At 46.9% G+C, this 19,697-nt stretch overlaps 1 protein-coding gene across 2 annotated transcripts in view; it reads left to right on the plus strand.

Annotated features, from left to right (window-relative positions):
- The window catches only part of socs7 (suppressor of cytokine signaling 7), a 65,660-nt gene that overhangs the window by 37,097 nt on the left and 8,866 nt on the right, over positions 1-19,697 (plus strand). For both annotated transcript variants that reach the window (XM_052038734.1, XM_052038735.1), the window contains 3 exons: positions 1,747-1,862; positions 2,441-2,609; positions 12,907-13,035. In XM_052038734.1, the coding sequence (XP_051894694.1) occupies positions 1,747-1,862; positions 2,441-2,609; positions 12,907-13,035 (414 nt within the window). The remainder of the gene's footprint in view (positions 1-1,746; positions 1,863-2,440; positions 2,610-12,906; positions 13,036-19,697) is intronic.

Genomic DNA, 19,697 nt, shown 5'->3' on the forward strand with positions numbered 1-19,697 from the left:
TTTTTTTTTGCGTCAAGTTTCTTTCACCCCAACTGCCAATCGGCATCAACGTAACAGCAGGGAAACTAACAGCAAGGCTTGAGGCCAAACCACTGGTTATCTTCCTAATTTAAGACGAAACTGAGAGATCAGTTGCTTCACTCTGCAGAGGTTTCCTCCCGCACAGGGAAATTTGTGGCAGCTTTAGTGCACTTAGAATTGTGAGGGTGGTATGAAGGGAGAAGGGGGCACTCTGTCGAGTGAGGGGGGAAAGGGCTGTTTCGCAGAGGACCTACAATGTGCTGCCTGAAAGAGCGTGAGAAGCAGCTTCAGCAATAACTTTCATAAAAGAATTGGATTAGTACCTAAAGGGGAAGCATTTTCTGGAGTGTATAACCAACAGGTTAACTTTTAAAGAGTGTGTTGGCCTGAAAGGTCTCCAGTGCCACCAGAATCTGATTCTCAACGACTTGATAAAGAATTCTCCTCGTAAGTTGAGCACTTTAAGGCGAAGCCTTGTTGAATTGTTAATTGCTAACAAAGGCTGATGCTTTCTCACTACTTTTGTGAAAGGAAATGATGCTGTTCCAGTTGTACAAGTCGTTGGTGCGGCCATACTGTGTATAGTTTTGGTCACCCCTGTTGTAGGAAAGACGTGGTTAAACTGGAAAGAGTGCAGAAAAAAAAATTGAGGATGTTGCCAGGACTAGAGGGTGTCCATTATAGGGAGAGGCTAGGTCTTTATTCCTTGGAACATAGGAGAATAAGGGGTGACTTTGTAGAAATGTTTAGAATTATGAGGCATAGATAAGGTAGATGGTAACAGTCTTTTCCCCAGGGTAGGGGAGTCCAAAACTAGGTGGGTATAGATTTAGGGAAAAGTTTTAAAAGGGACCTGAGAGGCAACTTTTTCACGCAGAGGGTGGTGAGTATGTGGAAAAAGCTGCCAGAGGAAGTGGTTGAGATGGGTACAATAGCATTATTTAAGCACTTGGATAGGTACATGGAGGGGTGGGGGTGAGAGGGATATGGGCTGAACAGAGGAAATTGGGACTAACTGGGTGTGTACCGTGGTTGGTGTGGACTTGTTGGGCTGAAGGGACTGTATCTGTGCTGTATTGCTCTGGACTCTAATTCAAACCAGTTCCATGTTTGGTGGTTGTAAATTCTGCCGCACAACAATTTGTATTTATAAAGTATTAACTGAGTAAAATTTCCCCATGTATCCAACAAGAGCATTGACACCCAGTTTATATTAAGACAGGCAGCCAAAGGCTTGGTGAAAAAGTTTTAAGTAGCATCGTGAAGGATGAGAGAAGTGTAGAAGAAAAATTAGTGACAGCATCACAATGATCAGTTTTAAACACTGCTGCTAATGGTTGCACCATGGAAACTGGAGATTCGGAGGAGGTGTGGTGTTTGAGGGTTGTAGGATGATAAATGTTAGAGGGAGTGGTGAGCCCAGGGAGAGAGGGGAAACCACAGTGAGGATTCAGAGCATTGTTGAGACTGGTAACCAGTGTAGTCATAGAGTTGAATGGCATTTGCCGTAAGCTGGAACGTGGCCAGTAGAGTTTTGAACCATTTCGGTGGGAATGATTCCTCAATGACCCTTGGACATGTTCTGCAGCCACCATCTGTCCTGAAGCTCCTCTGTGAAAGAGTGAAATTGTTTATTCCTCTTGCCCTGCAATGAGAATATTGCCTTGCTCTCTCTCTCTGTCTGCTGTCTCAGGCGCTAATTAGGATTCTTCTTCTCTTGCCCAGACACTTTGCAGAGGAACTTGCCCCAAATCCGACCGATGACTCTGCAGCCTCAGCACTGCCCATTGACCAGGAGAGACTCCAACAGCTTTGCAGCCAGCTTACGGGAACTTGAAAAGGTACAAAACTTCACTGGTGCAAATTCTCTCTGACGGTAGAAAGTAGTCGCAGGGGGGTGGGGGGAGAGAGGTGGACAAAGAAAGAAAACAGTTGCAATCTGTTGGTCCAAGTCAAAAGAAACCGTGGCTTCAAGTCCCTCCTCAGACAGCTGAGCAAATAATCATTTTAACAACACGAAAACAATCATTTTGGTTTATTGGGGAGTAGAGGCTTATGGGGATGGGGCAGGAAAGCGGAGCTGAGACCAAGATCAGTTCAGCTACGACATCCCTCGTGTGGTGTTGAGGGAGTGCTGCTCTTCCAGATGAGACGTCTGCCCTCCAAGATGGATGAAGCTAATCCCAGGTCAGTATTTCCAAGAAGAGGCAGGAAAATTCCTCCCAGCCAGTAGTTACCCTCGAGCAAGATGGTCTGGTTATTGCATTTGGCGGGAGCTTGCTCTGCACCAGTTGGTTGCAGCATTCCCTACATCACAGTACACATCATTAGTGGTGAAGCATCCTGGGGGTGAGAGGGGTTGTGGAAATTTTGGCTGTGTGTGTGTGTGCCCTGCCCAACGGTCTGATGCCTCCTGCAGTGCGGCTGGTACTGGGGTCCAATGAACTGGGACGACGCAGAAATGAAGTTGAAAGGAAAGCCGGATGGTTCGTTCCTGGTGAGGGACAGCTCAGACCCCCGCTACATCCTCAGCCTCAGCTTCCGCTCCCAGGGGATCACCCACCACACCAGGATGGAGCACTATCGAGGTGAGGACATTGAGTTTCTGCCACGTGGCCCCAGTAAGGGAGAGGGGGGTTCTAATCGAGGACAGTGGGAGGTGCTGTTTCTTGCTGAACAAGGACCCTTTTAATCCGAGGTACGGGTGCTGATTTTGGGGCTATGATGCTGGATGAAATGGGAAGGGTCCGATTGGACAATAGGAAAGTGAATTTAAAAAAAACTGAGGCAGCATGGGTCAATGAGTGCAGGAAGATGAGTGCACGGCACTTGTCCTGTCAGCTTGGAGTAGAAAGTGAGGGAGAGTGGCAGGAGGACACCTGGAGGTGTTCAGTCCAGGGGTAGTGGATGGGTCAATAATGTCACAAAGTGTGGGTGACATTCAACAAGTGAGCACCAGCCTTGCCTTAAAATTGGCTTCCATTGTGTTGGGCAGTGGACTGGGGCACAGCTCGGCCCCCACCATGGGACTGGACCCAGATTCCAGTTCCCTCGTAAGGGAACTCCACCGCTACACATTGGGGGCAATGGGGAGGGTAAAATGGAGGAGCTGGTTGGGCTTTGCCACTTCAGCCAGCCTGTTGTCAGGAGTGGGTGTGGTTCTTGTTTCCTGAACCAGGATCCCACCTATCAAACTGAAGGGTTAATAATCGGAGGGTCTATTTCTGCAGATACATTCCGAATAAGCTGACGCCCCAGCACTGAGAGTATGCGTGGAACATAGAACAGTACAGCACAGGAACAGGCCCTTTGGCCCACAATGTCTGCACCGAACACGATGCCAAATTAAACTAAATTTCTCCTGTCTGCACATGACCCATACCCCTCCATTCCCTGCATATCTGTGTGTCTATCTAAAAGCCTCTTAAAATGCTGCTATTATATTTGCTTCCACTGCTACACCTGGCAGTCTGTTCTAGGCACCTTCTGCTATCTGTTTAAAACTTGCCCCACACAGCTCCTTTCAATTGACATCCCTCCCCCCCCACCCCCACATTAAATGTATGTCCTCTAGTATGTGACTTTTCTACCCTGGGTGGGGTGGGGGCTAAGATTGGGATCTATCTAATTGCACTGGGACTTTATTTCAAAAAGGGGTGTTAAACACTCCTTTGGTGATGTAGTGGAACGTCTCATTGTTTGAAGAGGAGTAGGACAGCTCTTCCAGTGACTAGTAAATTTTTATTCTCCACCTACCATTAAAGACAGATTTCTAGGCTGATATCACATCGATATTTATGGCAACTTGCTGTGAAGGTTGAGCCTGTTGCATTTCATATGTTCCAGTGATGCCTACATTTATAAAGCATTTGGTTAGTTGGAGCATCCTGAGAGCTGTCATTAATTTCAAGCTCTTCGATTTTACAAACCTTGTGAAAGATGAGTTCGTTGGCAGGGGTCAGTCTTGGTTTCCATTTCCGAAGCGGATGAATTTTTCATCTCCACTCCTGTGCAGCAGCCTGCTGGGTGTGTGTGGAGGCTGCAATGTGTAGGTGACAGGGTAGCAGATGGTACTGACAGTCTTTGTACTCTGGTGTTGTGATTGATAAGACACTATTACCGGGATTGTTTTCAGCAGCAGGAAGCCATCTGTGCTCTCTGTATTCCATCGTGATGTTATTTATGCTTTCTGGAAAGGTCTGCATTCAGTGCCTGTCACTAGTTGCCATGGGAAAGCCATGATGGTCTATCTCCTTTATGAGCACTGTAGTCCTTGTGATATTTCAGTGCCTTAATATAATTGGATGGTTACATGATAGCCATCATGTTGCTGTGGGGACTGGTGCTGTGTATAACCAGACCAGGCAGGGACGGCAGGTTCCCTGACCTGAAGCATATTAGTGACTGCTGAGTTATCTTGCCAGGCTTCTATCACTTCTACAAATGTTTTGAAAAGCATTTGTATTCTCAACTTGTCAAGGTGAGATTTGAACTCTTGGCATGAGGATTATTACTCCAGTAACACTGCCATTGCACCACCTTATCATGTGCATCATTTATTGCAAGGAATGTGAGCACTTCATCTTCCTGGCAATGTCCCAGTCCTCCACAATAATGTCTGCAGGAAATCCGTAGAAATCACAAGGTGAAATAGTGGGTGTGGGGTCGGGGGGAGGGGGGGGGGGGGGCGCAGGAGAAATCAGAATATTCCCATGGGAATTGATCTATGCATTTTAAGCCAAAAGCTTGTAGGAACACCCAAGTCTCTTGAGCCCTCCAACCTGTTCTTCCAGTCAGTTCAACAATGGCTCCTCTGTCTACGTCTACCCATCGTGGTTTCATGATCATTTTCTTTATTTGTATTTTGGGATCTGGGTGTCACCGGTGAGGCGAGCATTTGTTGCCCTTCTCGGATTGCGTGCCAGGTGGTGGTGAGCTGCCATCTTGACCTGCTGTATCTCTTCCAGTGAGGGTGGCCCCATGATGCTTTTGGGGATGGCGTTCCAGGATTTAGACCTGTAGACAATGAAAGGATGGCTGACATGTTTTCAAGTTCACTGCTCAGAAGGAAAGGGAAGAGAAGAGGGCAGTAGTGATAGGGGACTCTATAGTCTGGGAAACAGGAGGTTCTGTGGAAGTGAGCATGAATCCCAGATGGTATGTTGCCTCCCAGGTGCCAGGATCCGGGATGTCTCTGATCGGGTCCACAGTATTCTTGAGCGGGAGGGAGAACAGCCATAAGTCGTGGTACATGTTGGTACCAATGACATAGGTAGGAAGAGGGATGAGGTCCTGAAAAGTGAGTTTAGGGAGCTAGGCAGAAGGCTGAAGAACAGGACCTCAAGGGTAGCAATCTCGGGACTGTTGCCAGTGCCACGTGATAGTGGAGGTAGGAATAGGAGGAGATGGCAGATGAAGGCGTGGCTGAGGAGTTGGTGCAGGAGGGAAGGTTTTAGATTTTTGGATCATTGGTATCTCTTCTGGGGAAGGTGGGACCTGTACAGAGAGGATGGGTTACACCTGAACCAGAGGGGGGCCAATATCCTTGCAGATTTGCTAGGGTGGTTTGGGAGGGTTTAAACTAGTTTGCGAAGGGGATGGGAACCAGAGGGGTAGGTCAGAGGAAGAAGTGGATCTGGAAAAGTCAGCTCTAACATGCAGAGAGGGAGGAGAAGCAGAGGACAGGGTATAAAAGTAGTAAGGTGGATGGGCTAAAGTGCATTTACTTAAATGCAAGAAGTGTCAGGAATAAGGGTGATGAACTGAGGGCTTGGATAAGTACATGAGACTATGATATTGTGGCTCTTGCAGAGACTTGGCTGTCACCAGGGCAGGAATGGCTATTGAATATTCCTGGATTTCAGTGTTTTAAAAGGGATAGGGAGGGGGGGGAGTGGTGGCGTTACTGATCAGTGATACTATTACAGCTGCAGAAAGGGTGGATAATGTAGAAGGATCCTCTCTAGAGTCAGTATGGGCGGAAGTTAGGAACAAGAAGGGAGCAGTTACTGTACTGGGAGTATTCTATAGCCCCCCCCCCCCCCCCCCCCGGTAGTAGCAGGGATACAGAGGAGCAGATTGGGAGGCAGATTTTGGAAAGGTGCAAGAATAGCAGGGTTGTTATCATGGGAGACTTCAACTTCCCAAATATTGATTGGCACCTGCTTAGTGCCAAAGGTTTAGACAGGGCAGAGTTTAAGAGTGTCCAGGACGGATTCCTGTCACGGTATGTTGTCAGGCCGACTAAAGGGAGTGCCATATTGGATCTAGTATTTGGTCACCTGACCCGGTTCATTACCTATCTCTTGGTGGGTGAGCATTTGGGGGAAGTGACCACCGATCCCTAACCTTTAGCATTGTCATGGACAAGGATAGGAGCAAAGAGGATGGGAAGATATTTAATTGGGGAAGGGCAAATTGAGGCTATAAGGCTAGAATTTGAGAGTGTAAATTGGGATGATGTTTTTGAAGGGAAATGTACTATGGAGATGTGGTTGTTGTTCAGGGATCTCTTGCAGGATGTTAGGGATAAATTTGTCCCGGTGAGGCAGAGAAAGAATGGCAGGATGAAGGAACCATGGGTGACGAGAGGTGGAACATCTAGTTAGGAAGAAGGCAGCATACATAAGGTGTAAGCGGCAAGGATCAGACAGGGCTCATGTGGAATATAGGGTAGCAAGGAAGGAACTTAAGGTGCTGAGGAGAGCAAGAAGGGGACATGAAAAGGCTTTGGCGAGTAGGGTTAAGGAGAATCCCAAGGCTTTTTTCACATATGTGAAGAGCAGAAGGATGGCTAGAGTAAAGGTAGGACCGACTAAAGACAAAGGTGGGAAGCTGGGCCTGGAAGCTGTGGAAGTGGGTGAGGTTCTCAATGAATACTTCTCTTCAGTATTCACCAAGGAGAGGGGCCTTGATGACGCCGAGGACAGTGTTGGTAAGCATGTAGATATCAAGAGAGGATGTGTTGGAGCTGTTAGAGACTATTAGGACAGATAAGTCCCCGGGGCCTGACGGAATATTCCCCAGGCTGCTCTGTGAGGCGAGGGAGGAGATTGCTGAACCATTGGCTAGGATCTTTGAGTCCTTGTTGTCTATGGGAATGGTACTGGAGGATTGGAGGGTGGCGAATGTTGTCCCCTTATTCAAAAAAGGTAGTAGGGATAGTCCAGGGAATTGCAGACCAGTGAGCCTTGCGTCTGTGGTGGGTAAGCTGTTGGAAAGGGTTCTAAGAGAGGATCTATGAGCATTTAGAGAATCATGGACTAATTGGGGACAGCCAGCATGGCTTTGTGAAGGGAAGATCATGTCTCACAAGCCTGATAGGGTTCTTTGAGGAGGTGACCAGGAAGATTGAGGGTAGAGCAGTAGATGTGGTCTACATGGATTTTAGTAAGGCGTTTGACAAGGTTCCTCATGGTAGGCTTCTTCAGAAGGTCAGAGGCCAAGGGATCCAGGGAGGCTTGGCTGTGTGGATTCAGAATTGGCTTGCCTGTAGAAAGCAGAGGGTTGTGGTGGAGGGAGTGCATTCAGATTGGAGGGCTGTGACTAGTGGTGTCCCACAAGGATCGGTTCTGGGATATTTATTAATGACTTAGATGAGGGGGTGGAAGGGTGAGTTAGCAAGTTTGCAGATGACCTAAAGATCAGTGGTGGTGTGGATAGTGTGGAGGACTGTCAAAGCTTGCAGAGGGATATTGATAGGATGCAGAGCTGGGCTGACAAGTGGCAGATGGAGTTCAATCCGGAGAAGTGTGAGGTGGTACACTTTGGAGTATAAGGTTAATGGCAGGATTCTGGGTAGTGTGGAGGAGCAGAGGGATCTGGGGGTTCGTATCCACAGATCACTGAAAGTTGCCTCACAGGAGGATAGGGTAGTTATGAAAGCTAATATCCCCCAAGCTTTCTTAAGTCGTGGGATCGAGTTTAAGAGCCGTGAGGTACTGATGCAGCTCTACAAAACTCTGGGTAGACCACACTTGGAGTACTGTGTCCAGTTCTGGTCGCCTCATTATAGGAAGGATGTGGAAGCGTTGGAAAGGGTGCAGAGGAGATTTACCAGGATGCTGCCTGGATTGGAGAGTATGGATTATGAGGAGAGACTAAGAGAGCTAAGGCTTTACTCTTTGGAGAGAAGGAGGATGAGGGGAGACATGATAGAGGTGTACAAAATATTAAGAGGAATAGATAGAGTGGACAGCCAGCGCCTCTTTCCCAGGTCACCAATGCTCAACACAAGAGAGCATGGCTTTAAAGTAATGGGTGGGAAGTTCAAGGGAAATATCAGAGGGGAGGTTTTTCACCCAGAGAGTGGTGCATGGAATGCGCTGCCTGGGGTGGTGGTGGAGGTAGGTACTTTGGTCAAGTTCAAGAAATTGTTAGCTAAGCATATGGAGGAAGTTAAAATAGGGGGATATGTGAGAGGAAGGGGTTAGATAGTCTTAGGCGTGGTTTAAAGGTTGGTACAACATGGTGGGCCAAAGGGCCTGTATTGTGCTGTATTGTTCTATGGTTTAAGTCAGGAATATGCATGAGGTGGAAGGGAACCTGCATGTGGAGGTGCTGCCGGTGTCTTTGGAGCTAAAGGTGGTTTGGGAAGCATTGTCATCTGAGAAGCTCGGGTGAATAACTGCGGTACATTCTACTAATTCAGCATTGTGGTAGGGGGAGTGAATGTTTGGGGTGATGGACTGGGTGTCAGTCAAGCAGGCTGCTTTGTCCTGGGTGCTGTTGAGATTCCCGAGTTTAGATGGAAACATTTCATACCCTTCGTTGCCCAAAAAAAGGTGTCACTCAACTTTGTTTCTGAGTGAGTTGGTGGTTTGGGGGTAGGGGTATCTGACTGGAGTTGGAAGATGAGCTGTGGTGTTGAATGTTGGAGCAGGGATAAGGGACTTTCTCTGGCCAATCTGCTCCTTGTACTTTCCTCTGGTCTCTGGATGCCTTCATTCTGCAGCCTGATTCTAATTTGTAGTCAGTATCTTGTGTAACTTGGTAAGCTCCCACCTCCCGAGGAGATGAAGACCCCATTCCGACCCTTGAATATGCTTGTCATTCTGTTCAATCGTGGGTGATCTATTACCTTAACATCATCTACTTGCTTTGGTACCAAAACCCTTAGTGCTCTTGCCTAATGAATCCTGCACTCCGTGTTGACATTTTCATGGATGCTCTGTTTTGGCAGGTTATTATCACACATTTTCAGTGTTCTACCTGTACATCACTTTTGACTTTAATTTCAAGATGGTTTTCTCCATCTAGTGTATTAATCACAAACTCGTCACTCTGTGATTTTCTACAAATGAGGGAGTAGTGCAAAGTGATCACTCCAGTCAATTAAACATCAAACTTTCAACAAAGTTTTATACTATGACAATTTAAAGTATAAAGGTTGGGTAGTTATGCTGTAAATTTACAAAACATTATTTTAGACCACATTTGGAGTAGAATCTTCAGTTCTGGTTGCCACACTACAGGGGGAATGCAGTTGCGCTGGACTACTCTGTTCACCAGGACGGTCACTTCTAGGCCCAGGGTAAAATGGCTGGCTGCCTTGAAGCCTGTTGGTGTGGCTAACGTGACAGATGGAGACCTTGCCTGAAGTAAATTAGCAAGAGCAGGCTGTGAGTGATGCAACTGTGTACAAGCTGTAAATGTGGGTGCTGTCAGTAAGATTTGGTTTGAGTTTCCTCATCCTGCCCTATTTGGTACGGGTTGTCCATTAACTTGACTGCTGCTTGAACAAAGGCCTGTCCTGCCCACTGCCTGTTTGGACCCTGTCCCCTGTCACATCCGAGGAGAGCCTGTGGTTTGTGGCTTCCTGGCAGTGCTGAGGGGGGGTGGGGGGGGAGGGGAGGTGGGGAGCGAAGATGAGAAATGTAGATGTGGTTGGCCTGTTGCATTGAGGGAGAGCAGGGCGAGTACTTTGGGTGGTCAGACTTTGCTCATCCTCTGCAGTGGCTGGCGCCAGCTTCAAACCATAAAGGAAGGTCTTCACTTGAGTCTGAGCTTGTGGGTTGAAGCCTTGCTCTGACGTGTCACTGCAGTGCTAACAGGCACTGGTCATCCAGATGGCTTCCAGCAAGTTCCCTGAAGGTTAGATGCAGGAACTTGGGCTGATTTTCCCCAAACAAGGAACCAGCTGTACATAAGTTACTGACACCCAGGGAGTTGAAACCCTTGTCTGCCTAGTTTGCTACTGGTGGGGGTTAAGGCTTCAGTTTCTGTGGCCTTTTTGAAACTCAGGATGCCCCAAATGGTTTACAACTGGGGAAGAATTTTAAGGTGTGGTACCAACTGCAGTGAACAAGGCAGCCAAAGGAGGAGCTGAAAATGTTGGGAAAACTCAACAGATCAGGCAGCATCTGTGGAAAGAGAACAGTTCATGTTTCAGAGACTTTTCATCAGAACTGTAGTCTGGCTTGCTGGGCACAACCCAGTAGGTCAGGCAAGACAACATTAGGTAAGATTTCTTTATTAGTCACATGTACGTCGAAACACACAGTGGAATGCGACTTCTGCGTTGAGTGTTCTGGGGGCAGCCTGCACGTGTCGCCACGCTTCTGGTGCCAACATAGCATGCCCAAAAATTTCTTAGCTGTACGTCTTTTGGAACGTGGGAGGAATCCGGAGCATCCGGAGGAAACCCACAGACACGAGGAGAATGTACCAACTCCTTACAGCAGCCAGAATTGAACCTGCGTCGCTGGTGTTGTAATAGCGTTATGCTAGACTTTACAACATTAGCAACTCAGTACACAGACAAGGGAGCTTAACTGCCCCTTAAAAGCTGCATTATTTCAACTTGGCAGAGAAAGTCTCATTGTCCTCAAATTCTCTGTTGTATCGAATAACTTATTTTTCCTCGTAGTTCTGATGAAGGGTTGTGGAAGCACTGTTTCTCTCCACCGACGCTGCCCAATCTGTTGGGTTTTTTGGTGGTACTTGTTTTTATTTCAGATTTCCAACATCTGCAGGATTTTTGATCTTCACCTCCTGGAACAATGTGGCAGAGACCTGATTTAATCAGGTTCTGAGCAAGTTGGGTTTGGGGGGGGGGGGGGGTGTGGTTTTGAAGAACTTGTTCCTCTTCAAAATCATGCCATGTTTTTTGTGTTAATGTTCACCCAAATGAGCAATGCTGTCATTGGTTTAACATCAGTACTGAAAGGTTGTGTGGTAGTTTCAGAACTCTGTACCACACTGTAGTCTTCGCTCAGATTTTATTCTCAGATTGCAGTAAATGCAAAACTTCACAATACCTGGAATTAACAAACTGATGCATTTCAAAAACAGCCATTATGACTTTGGTGTTTCAGGTTGATTGGCAGTAAATGGGCTCTCTGCCTGTGGCTGTTGAGACTTCTGACCAACTTTGTGAAAGTTGAGGTTTTAAACACTTAGAACAATATGGCTCAGGAAGAGGCCATTTGGGGGCAGGCATGGTAGTGTAATGGTTAGCATAACGCTATTACAGCACCAGTGACCCGGGTTCAATTCCCGCCACTGTCTATAAGGAATTTGTACGTTCTCCCCGTGTCTGCGTGGGTTTCCTCTGGGTGCTCTGGTTTCCTCCCACATTCCAAAGACATACGAGTTGGAAGTTGTGGGCATGCTATGTTGGCGCTGGAAGCGTGGTGACACTTGTGGGCTGCCCCCAGAACACTCTACGCAAAAGATGCATTTCACTGTGTGTTTTGATGTGCATGTGACTAATAAAGAAATCTTGTATCTCTTATGTCTGTGCTGGCTCTGAGAGAGCTCTCCAATTACTCCTAACACCTTGCTTTTACCCCTTGGGCAGATGGTGTTTTTTCTTTCCCCCTTTGTCCAAACATTTACCAGTTGTGTAATTTGGAAATTCCTGTTAAGTCACCTTCCATTGTCCAATCAGATAGTGCTTTCCAGTTCATTGCAACTCACTGTGTGAAAACCTTCCCTCGCCCCCAGCTCTGGCTCTTCACTCTGCCACCTTGGCCTCTGGTTACCAACCCATCTGTCACTGCAAATGGTTTCTCCTTATTTACAATTGAAAAGGAGTGTTCAAAATAATCAGTCTGCTCTGGGCTTTCTCTCTTAAAGAGAACAACTGTTCCAGTTAAATGGAGTCTTTCATCTGGTACTATTCAAGTAAATCTTCCTGTTCCCTCTTCAAGGTCTTGGACGTTAAAGGCTTTAAGAGCTGAAATGAACAGCATGCCATAATCATTGAGCCTACCGGCCTAACTTAGCTGTGTTGGGGAACAGTGCACAGTTGTGTTGGGGTTATCTACAAAGTCTCCTGAATTGTCTTAGTGGGTTTAATTGTGTGTAACTGGGGAAGAGAAACTTGACCTTCCCTTGAGGTGGTGATACAGTAGCCTTGGAAAATGGCTGGATTGCATCTTGGGTGGTGTACACACTGCACCTACAGTGCACTGGTTGTGGAGGGAGTGAACGTTCTGGGCAGTGGATGGAGAGCTGATCATTCAGGCTATTTTGGAGGGAGCTGAGCTTTAAGCAATGCTGTTGCTGCACTTCGGGTAATTGGAGAGTATTCCATCACACCCCAAACTTGGGCTGAATGAAAATAGCTGAAAGGATTTGGGGAGCTGAGAGGAGAGTCCCTCACCTAGCTGCACAGTCTGTTTCTCTGGTTTAGTGTTGATGCTGTGGTCAAGAGTTTGTGTACAGTTGGGAGTTTTGAAGGATAGAAACAGGAAGGGAAACTGTTTCAACACCAGAGTACTGGGGAGTTGGGAGATATTTGCCTTGTTAACGTTTGCAACAAATTGCCCTGGATTATTAAAATGGCTGTGACCCCACTGAACTGCTCGAACAGTACTGATTCAGTTCACTGGCCTTGCGTTCACTTGTCTCTGCTCACTTTGCCCTTTCTTTCACTTGCAGGTACCTTCAGCTTATGGTGCCACCCAAAATTTGAAGACCGTTGCCAATCCGTGGTTGAGTTCATTGAGAGGGCCATCATGCATTCCAAAAATGGGAAATTCCTCTATTTTCTGCGTTCCCGAGTTCCTGGTAAATTCATCCTTCCCACCTTTTGTGGCTTGGATTTTTATTTTTTTATATATAGCACATGCTTTGTGTAACTTCTGACCTCCAGGTCCGTCCTGGGCTGTGCCTGAGTGGAGCCTGTGAGGGAGACCGTGTCTGGGATCCGAGTGTGCTGCGCACACCCTGTGCAGTGTTTGCTTGTGCACATCTCTCATCTCCCAACGTTTTGCACTGGTGTTCACGCACACACTTATCTGTGTGCGTACTCTTAACTCTGCCTCAACTTGTTATTGTCACTTTGGCATTTTCTTTTGCACTACAACCTTTGCATCATTCTGTTGTATTGGTTTACTGTTGTACATGGAACAGTGAAAATCTTGTTTCGTAAGCCATCCACACAGGTCACTTCAGAACATAAGTATGTACGTCAGGGTAGTACAGGAAAAGCAATAACAATGCAGACTATAGTGTTACAATCAGAGTGCAGTGTAGGTAGACAATAAGGTGCAAGGCCATGATGAGAGAGATCGTGAGATCAAGAACTCTTGTCACTATTTATTATTACCACATATTGTTTACTCTGAGCTTCATGTGAACAAGGAATTTCATTGTGTGACAATAGTCTAATCACATGCCGTGAAGCCCATGCGCTGCGGTCTCTCCACATCCTGCTGCCAGTGCAGCTCCCTTATCTGCCTGTGTTTCAGCCCCGTGTTGAGTCAGGGTTGGAGCCGGTCACCCTTTGCTCTGACTGGTGGCACAGCTGGTTGAGCTGCTAACTTGCTGGGTCAGAGACCCAGGTTCAATCCTGATCTTGAGTACTGGCTGCTTGGAATTTTCCTGTGACTATGCAGCTTCCCTCACAGATGCTCTGGTTTCCTCCCACATACCAAAGACGCGGAGGCTGGTAGGTTAATTGCCCTCTGTCAATTGTGCCTAGTGTGTGGGTGAGTGGTAGAATCTGGGGAGAGTTGACAGCAATATGGTGAGAATAAAAGTGTAGGATTAGTATAAATGGATGGCTATTGGTTAGTGTGGACTCACTGGGCTGAGGAGCCTGTTTCTCAGTAGTAACTCTCGAGCTCTGGCTGATTTGAATGGTTGCAGCTCCTTAGAGGCAGATAAGGAGCAATTCTTGCCCCCTCCAGTGGCTCCAGCAGAACTCTGGGAGCTTAAACTAGCTGGGGATTGGAGGCCACTGAGAGGCATCCTAAGCCGTCACTCCCACAATACTTGACTCCCTAACATGCCCCAACTGAGGCTCTGCACTCTGAGCTGGTCAAAGGCTTGAGGTTTAATCTTTGAGGAAAGCTCCCATTTTATCTTTGGGGTTTCACTAGGTCATTGGACACTGTCTTATTAAAGCTTCACCTCAACACTCATTTTGCATGGCTGCTGGGCAGGAGAAGGCCGCTGTATCATAGTTAAATTTGGGAAAGATTGCATCATCCACTTAGCACTTTGTGACACAGATGTATGTTGCCATGGGGAAAAGGAATTGGTCTTTCATCTATCTAAAGTCTGTTCCATATTTGCAGCTTGTGGCTGATCATCTTACTCCAACAACCAACTCAATTCACTGACACCTCTCCTCGTATAAGTTTAGGTGTTAATTCATTTAATTAACCAGATTTCCAATGCCCTCTACGTGAAGCAGTTTGCTGACAAGCCCTCCACAGTCTAGGTAATAACCCATTCCCTCCCCACAGTGAGGAAATGGATTCTCTGCAGCTTTTCCCAGGGAAAAACAGTTCAGGTCTCTGTTCAAAATTTTTTTTGTTCCAGTTTAATCTTTAATCAGGCTCCGAGACTGAAGCTTCAGCTGACTGGGCTGCATCTGGAGGTGAAGGAAGAGATTGTCCTCGCTCAAGTGTTTGGTGATTTTCAATGAGGAAGGGGAGGTTGATTCCTGGTTTGACCCTTTGTCATTAAGTTGAACCTGAGCAAACAGCACTGTCAAGCGCAGCTTCTTTTCTATATTTTTAGACGTGTCCTTTTTGTTGAGGTCAGTGTTGATTTGATTGATTTTTGACTGGCTGAGTTCCTGCCCAGTGTATGACCTGAGGTTTTGGAAAAGCTTATTTGTATTTTCCCAGTCCCGACTTCATTAGATGGAGTTGTGTGTTCCAGGAGTGCAGTGTCTTCACGAAGGCTGCCAGTCAACTCAGCGCAAGGCTTTAATTGTGCTGCGGACTGACCTTGTGGTCTGCTCTCCTGCCACGCTGAGCTGGGCGCTGACAGAAGGTGCAGAGAGGAACCTGTGGGAGGCAGGTTTGATGGGCTGCTGTGACCTGACGATTGCCTGCAGCATTTTGCTTCCGTTTCTTCCCCCTCCACTTGTTTTGGGGAAGATGCTGTAAATGAACTTAAGATGAAACTTGATCAAACAAAAAACCTTGGAAATTGGGTGAATTTTACAATCTTTGATGCCAAGTAGAGCAGACACTCTTGGGTGGGAACTCTTGCCACTGGGCTATTCTTGGCTGTAATTTCATCCCTCCCTTGTCCTCTGGACCAGGCGTCACTTGCTTCTAGACTGTTCATGATACGTGACCCCGGAGCAGGGAGGATGTTGACATCTGGTGATGGGTCTGCAAAGACACTTCACACCAAAGATAGGGGCAAAAAAAATCAGGATAACTTCAAATTAGGGACTGAACCATTTGCTTCCCCTTGTACAATTATTTCCCCATAGGGATTGGGAACGGGCTGTTTAGTTCCTCAAACCCACTTGGCTATTCAATTACATCATGGCTGCCCTGTCTCTCAGCTTCATATCCCTCCATCCTTACCCAAGGACAATATATTGATCTCGGTCTCGTCAATTCCAGTTGACCTCTGCATCCCTTCCTTAGGGTTCACCCTGAAGGTTGCAATCAAGTATGACTCCTTGTAGTTTGTTGATTTTCAGTGTTTGGGCATTGGCTGCTGAGGGGCAGGCAGCCTTTGCACCATAGCAGTGCCAGGCAATGACCTATCGAACAAGAGAAGGTCTACCCTTGACATTCAATGGCATAACCATTTGACCAATCCTCCTCCGTCAGTATTCTGAGGGTTACCATTGACCAGAATCTCAACTGGATCAGCCATGTAAATACTAAAGCAGGTCAGAGGCTGGATATCCTGTGGTGAATGACTCACCTCCTGACATCCCAAAACCCTTCCCATCACCCACAAGGCACCATTCAGGAGCATGATGGAATACTGTTGACTTGCCCGAGTTGGGGGAACTGATGAGTTCACCAAATGTCAAGAGGTTTGACACCACCTGGAACACAGCCCACTCAGTCAGCACCCCTTCCACCCCAAGTCTTCACTTCCCCCACCCCTGGCACACAGTGGATTTGGTGGGTACCATCGATGAAAGTTGATGCATTTATTTGCCCAGTCAGTTCCCAGACCCATGACCTTGTCCACCAGGGACGACAGGTGAGCTGGCAGATGGAACACCACCAGCACCTGCAGTTCCAAACTATTGTTTGGAAATATCCCTAGTGGGTCTTCACCATGGGGTCCAAATCCCTCCCAATAGCATGGTGGGAGTACCTTCACTAGACAGACGCAGCAGTTCAAGAGGGCAGCTCACCACACCACCTTGAGGGCAGAGAGGAGGGCAAGAAATGCCCAGATCCTGGAAAATGAATGAGTTTTAAGGTCATTGGTAGGTGCTATCTGACCTGTAAGGACCAGAAACATCAACTTTTTGATTTATCCAGTTTTTATTTGTGGTGTTAATTAAGGAATAGGCCATTTGAGTGAGAGGGCCACAGTTGATCTGTGTACACGGAGAGGAGTAGGTTACCTGTGGTTGAGTACAGTGCAGTGATCCCAGCAGTGGGCAAGGATCTGGTTCACTGGTGTCTTATGAAGAGAGGTTGGATGGTCTGGTTAAAAGTAACTGGGATCCGTGGATTCCTTGCTGTAGGGGGTCCAGACCTTCAGAGAAGGGATGACAGGAAAAGACCTTTGTGATGTATTTAGAAGCAAGCTAACTGTGCAGTAAAGTCTGGTGACCTGGTGACCACAGACCTGCAGGAAGGTATCACTGCCTCATCTCCAATTCTGTCTTCAGTGCTGCACCTTCAACTGAAACTTTTTAAGCAGCCTTCAGTGAATACAGGTAGTTTTTTGCCCAGTCTGAGGCTATTTGGATTTCTTCTAATCTCCTTAATATACTAGTAATGCTCACCTTGCCTTCTCCATTGATGTTAGTCTTGCTCCCTGAGCTGAACTCGCACTGTTTACTCTGAAATGGTTTAGGGTGAATGTGGTAGCAGAACAGACAGCAAGGAGGGGGGAGTAACTCATTCACTCCACTGAATTACCTAACAGGCTGAACATAAGAGCAAAATAAGAATGTTATGTTCTCCCCACCCTGTTGCACTCTCTCTCAAGTGTACCATCGCGCAACTCTCTGGTATTCATGTCCCTCCAATTCTGGCCCCTTGTGTATCTCCTAATGGTAATCAAGCAGCAGTGCTGCCTTCTGCTGAGGTCCTGTGCCCTGGAATTCCCCCCCCACCCCCCTCGCACCAGACTTCATGTCACCTGCCCCAATATCACTTTGCGTGTGTTGGTGTCCAGGTTGGTAATGCCCCTGTGATGTGCCACAGAATTTTTAACTACATTAAAGGCACTGGGTAAATGTACACTGTTATTGGGTTCTGTGGTACATCAGAGTGGGATTGGGGGTTGTTGGAAAAAGACCTTGGATCTCGCCATTTATAATCCCTATCCCCGCCCCCACTAGCACCAATGAAATGGAGATCCCAAATTTTGGCCAACCTTCAGTGGGATCCCACCAAATGGTGTGTTGTTCCCTCACCCAAATGTACAGCACTCTCCTGCCCAAACCCCTCCCCCCACCCCCCCCCCCAGGTCTCTACCAGATCCACAAAGACGTGAGAAATTGTAATAACACTTCCTTACCGCACGTGAATCTCCCCCACACCCCCAGGGCAGGGGCCAGCTGAGCCAAGAAAGCACGTGAGAGGAGTGTGCCGCTCTCCAGGGTATGACTCCCTCCACAGCAAGGGACAACTGGGAGCAGGCAAGGTTTGTTCCACATTCCATCAAATCTTGTCTATTGAATGAGGAAAATGAATTTAATTTTTGGATCAAAAAATTAGCCTTGGAAGTTGAATCATAGACAGTTTATAAATATTCAGACTTATCCTACTTGTAATTTTTAATAGAGGTTTTAGCCCTAGGGGACTAGATATATTGAGCTTCAGTGTTCAGACGTTATATTTCAGACCCTTAATGATTCAATTCTTTTAAATCATTGAGGATTAATCCTTTAAGTAAATGAACACAGTGTTGGGGGCAGAGGTGAGAAATGGGAGAGGTTGTTGCTGGACCAAAGGACACAAGAAAGTAAGAGCAGGAGAAGGTCGCCATCCCCTCCCAGTTTGCCTATCATTTAATGATTATGGATGAACAACTCTTTGGGGCCAGGTCCCCTTAACTGTCAATTCCTCAATCTTTCAAATCTTTAGATGTACTCAAGGTGGAGATAGATAATGATATGGCCTCCACCAGCCTCGTGGACAGAATTCCAGAGATACACTGCTCCCTGAGAGAAGAAAGTTCTACATATCTCTGTTTTAAATGACCAGCTCCTTATTTTGTAGCCATGTCCCCTTGTTCATGACTCTCCATTAGTGAAGACATCCCAACACCTACCCAGTCAAGTCCCCTTAGCATCTTGTGTGCTTAAATAAGATCACTGCTCATTCTTCTAAACCCCAAAGACTATAGATCCAAACTGTCCAGCCTCTTTTGATAAGACAAGCCTCCTCCTAGGAATTAGCCTGGTAAATATCCTTTGGACTACCTCTTTTTTTTAAAGTAAGGGGATCAAAACTATGCCGAGTATTTCAGGTGTGATCTCACAGATACCTGGAACAACTGCAACAAAGCCTCCCTATTCTTAAGTTCAATCCCTTTGCAATAAAGGCCCACGTGCCGTTTGCCGACTTAACTACTTGTTGGACCCGCCTGGTAACGTGATTCATGCATTGGCACACCTAGATCCCTCTGAACTTCACTTCCTAATTCCAGTCCAGATGAAGGGTTTTGACTCAATGCTGACTGTCCATTTCCCTCCATAGATGCTGCCTGACCTGCTGAGTTCCTCCAACATTTTGTCCGTTGCTCTTTCTAATTCCTCTTACCGAAGTGCATGACCTCACACTTCTTCACTGAAGTACTAGGTCAAAAAGTGGCCTTTTGTGGATGATAAACACTCTACCTTTTAAAGTAGCCCATTCGGTCCATCTAGTCCATGATATTGTTTATCCTCCAATTGAGCTCCACACCCCTCACTGTCTTCCATAATTACACCTTGTAATAAACATCTGTCTCAGAGAGCAGATGAAGGGAGCAGCATGAACTGAAGTGGTTATCCCTGAGTATAGCCTGTAATTGAAGCAGATCTGAAAAAGGATTGACAGTCAGACAGGTTGATTCCTCCACTGATCCCTGGCCACAGCTGCCCACAGAGTGTCACCAGAGATCAAGATGAGGGACGGTAGGTCCCTGTGGTGAGTTTGCCTCAGCAGTTCCTGGTTCCTCTCTCCACAAGCAGCCATTAGCAGTTTTAAGGTGTGATTGCCCATGCTGGCTTCCAAGCTGCTGACCTATTCCTGTCAGAATTTCATCAACCGGTAATGAGTTCCTGTGAA

This window comes from Pristis pectinata, chromosome 25, assembly GCF_009764475.1.
Source record: "Pristis pectinata isolate sPriPec2 chromosome 25, sPriPec2.1.pri, whole genome shotgun sequence".
Classification (NCBI taxonomy): Eukaryota; Metazoa; Chordata; class Chondrichthyes; order Rhinopristiformes; family Pristidae; genus Pristis; species Pristis pectinata.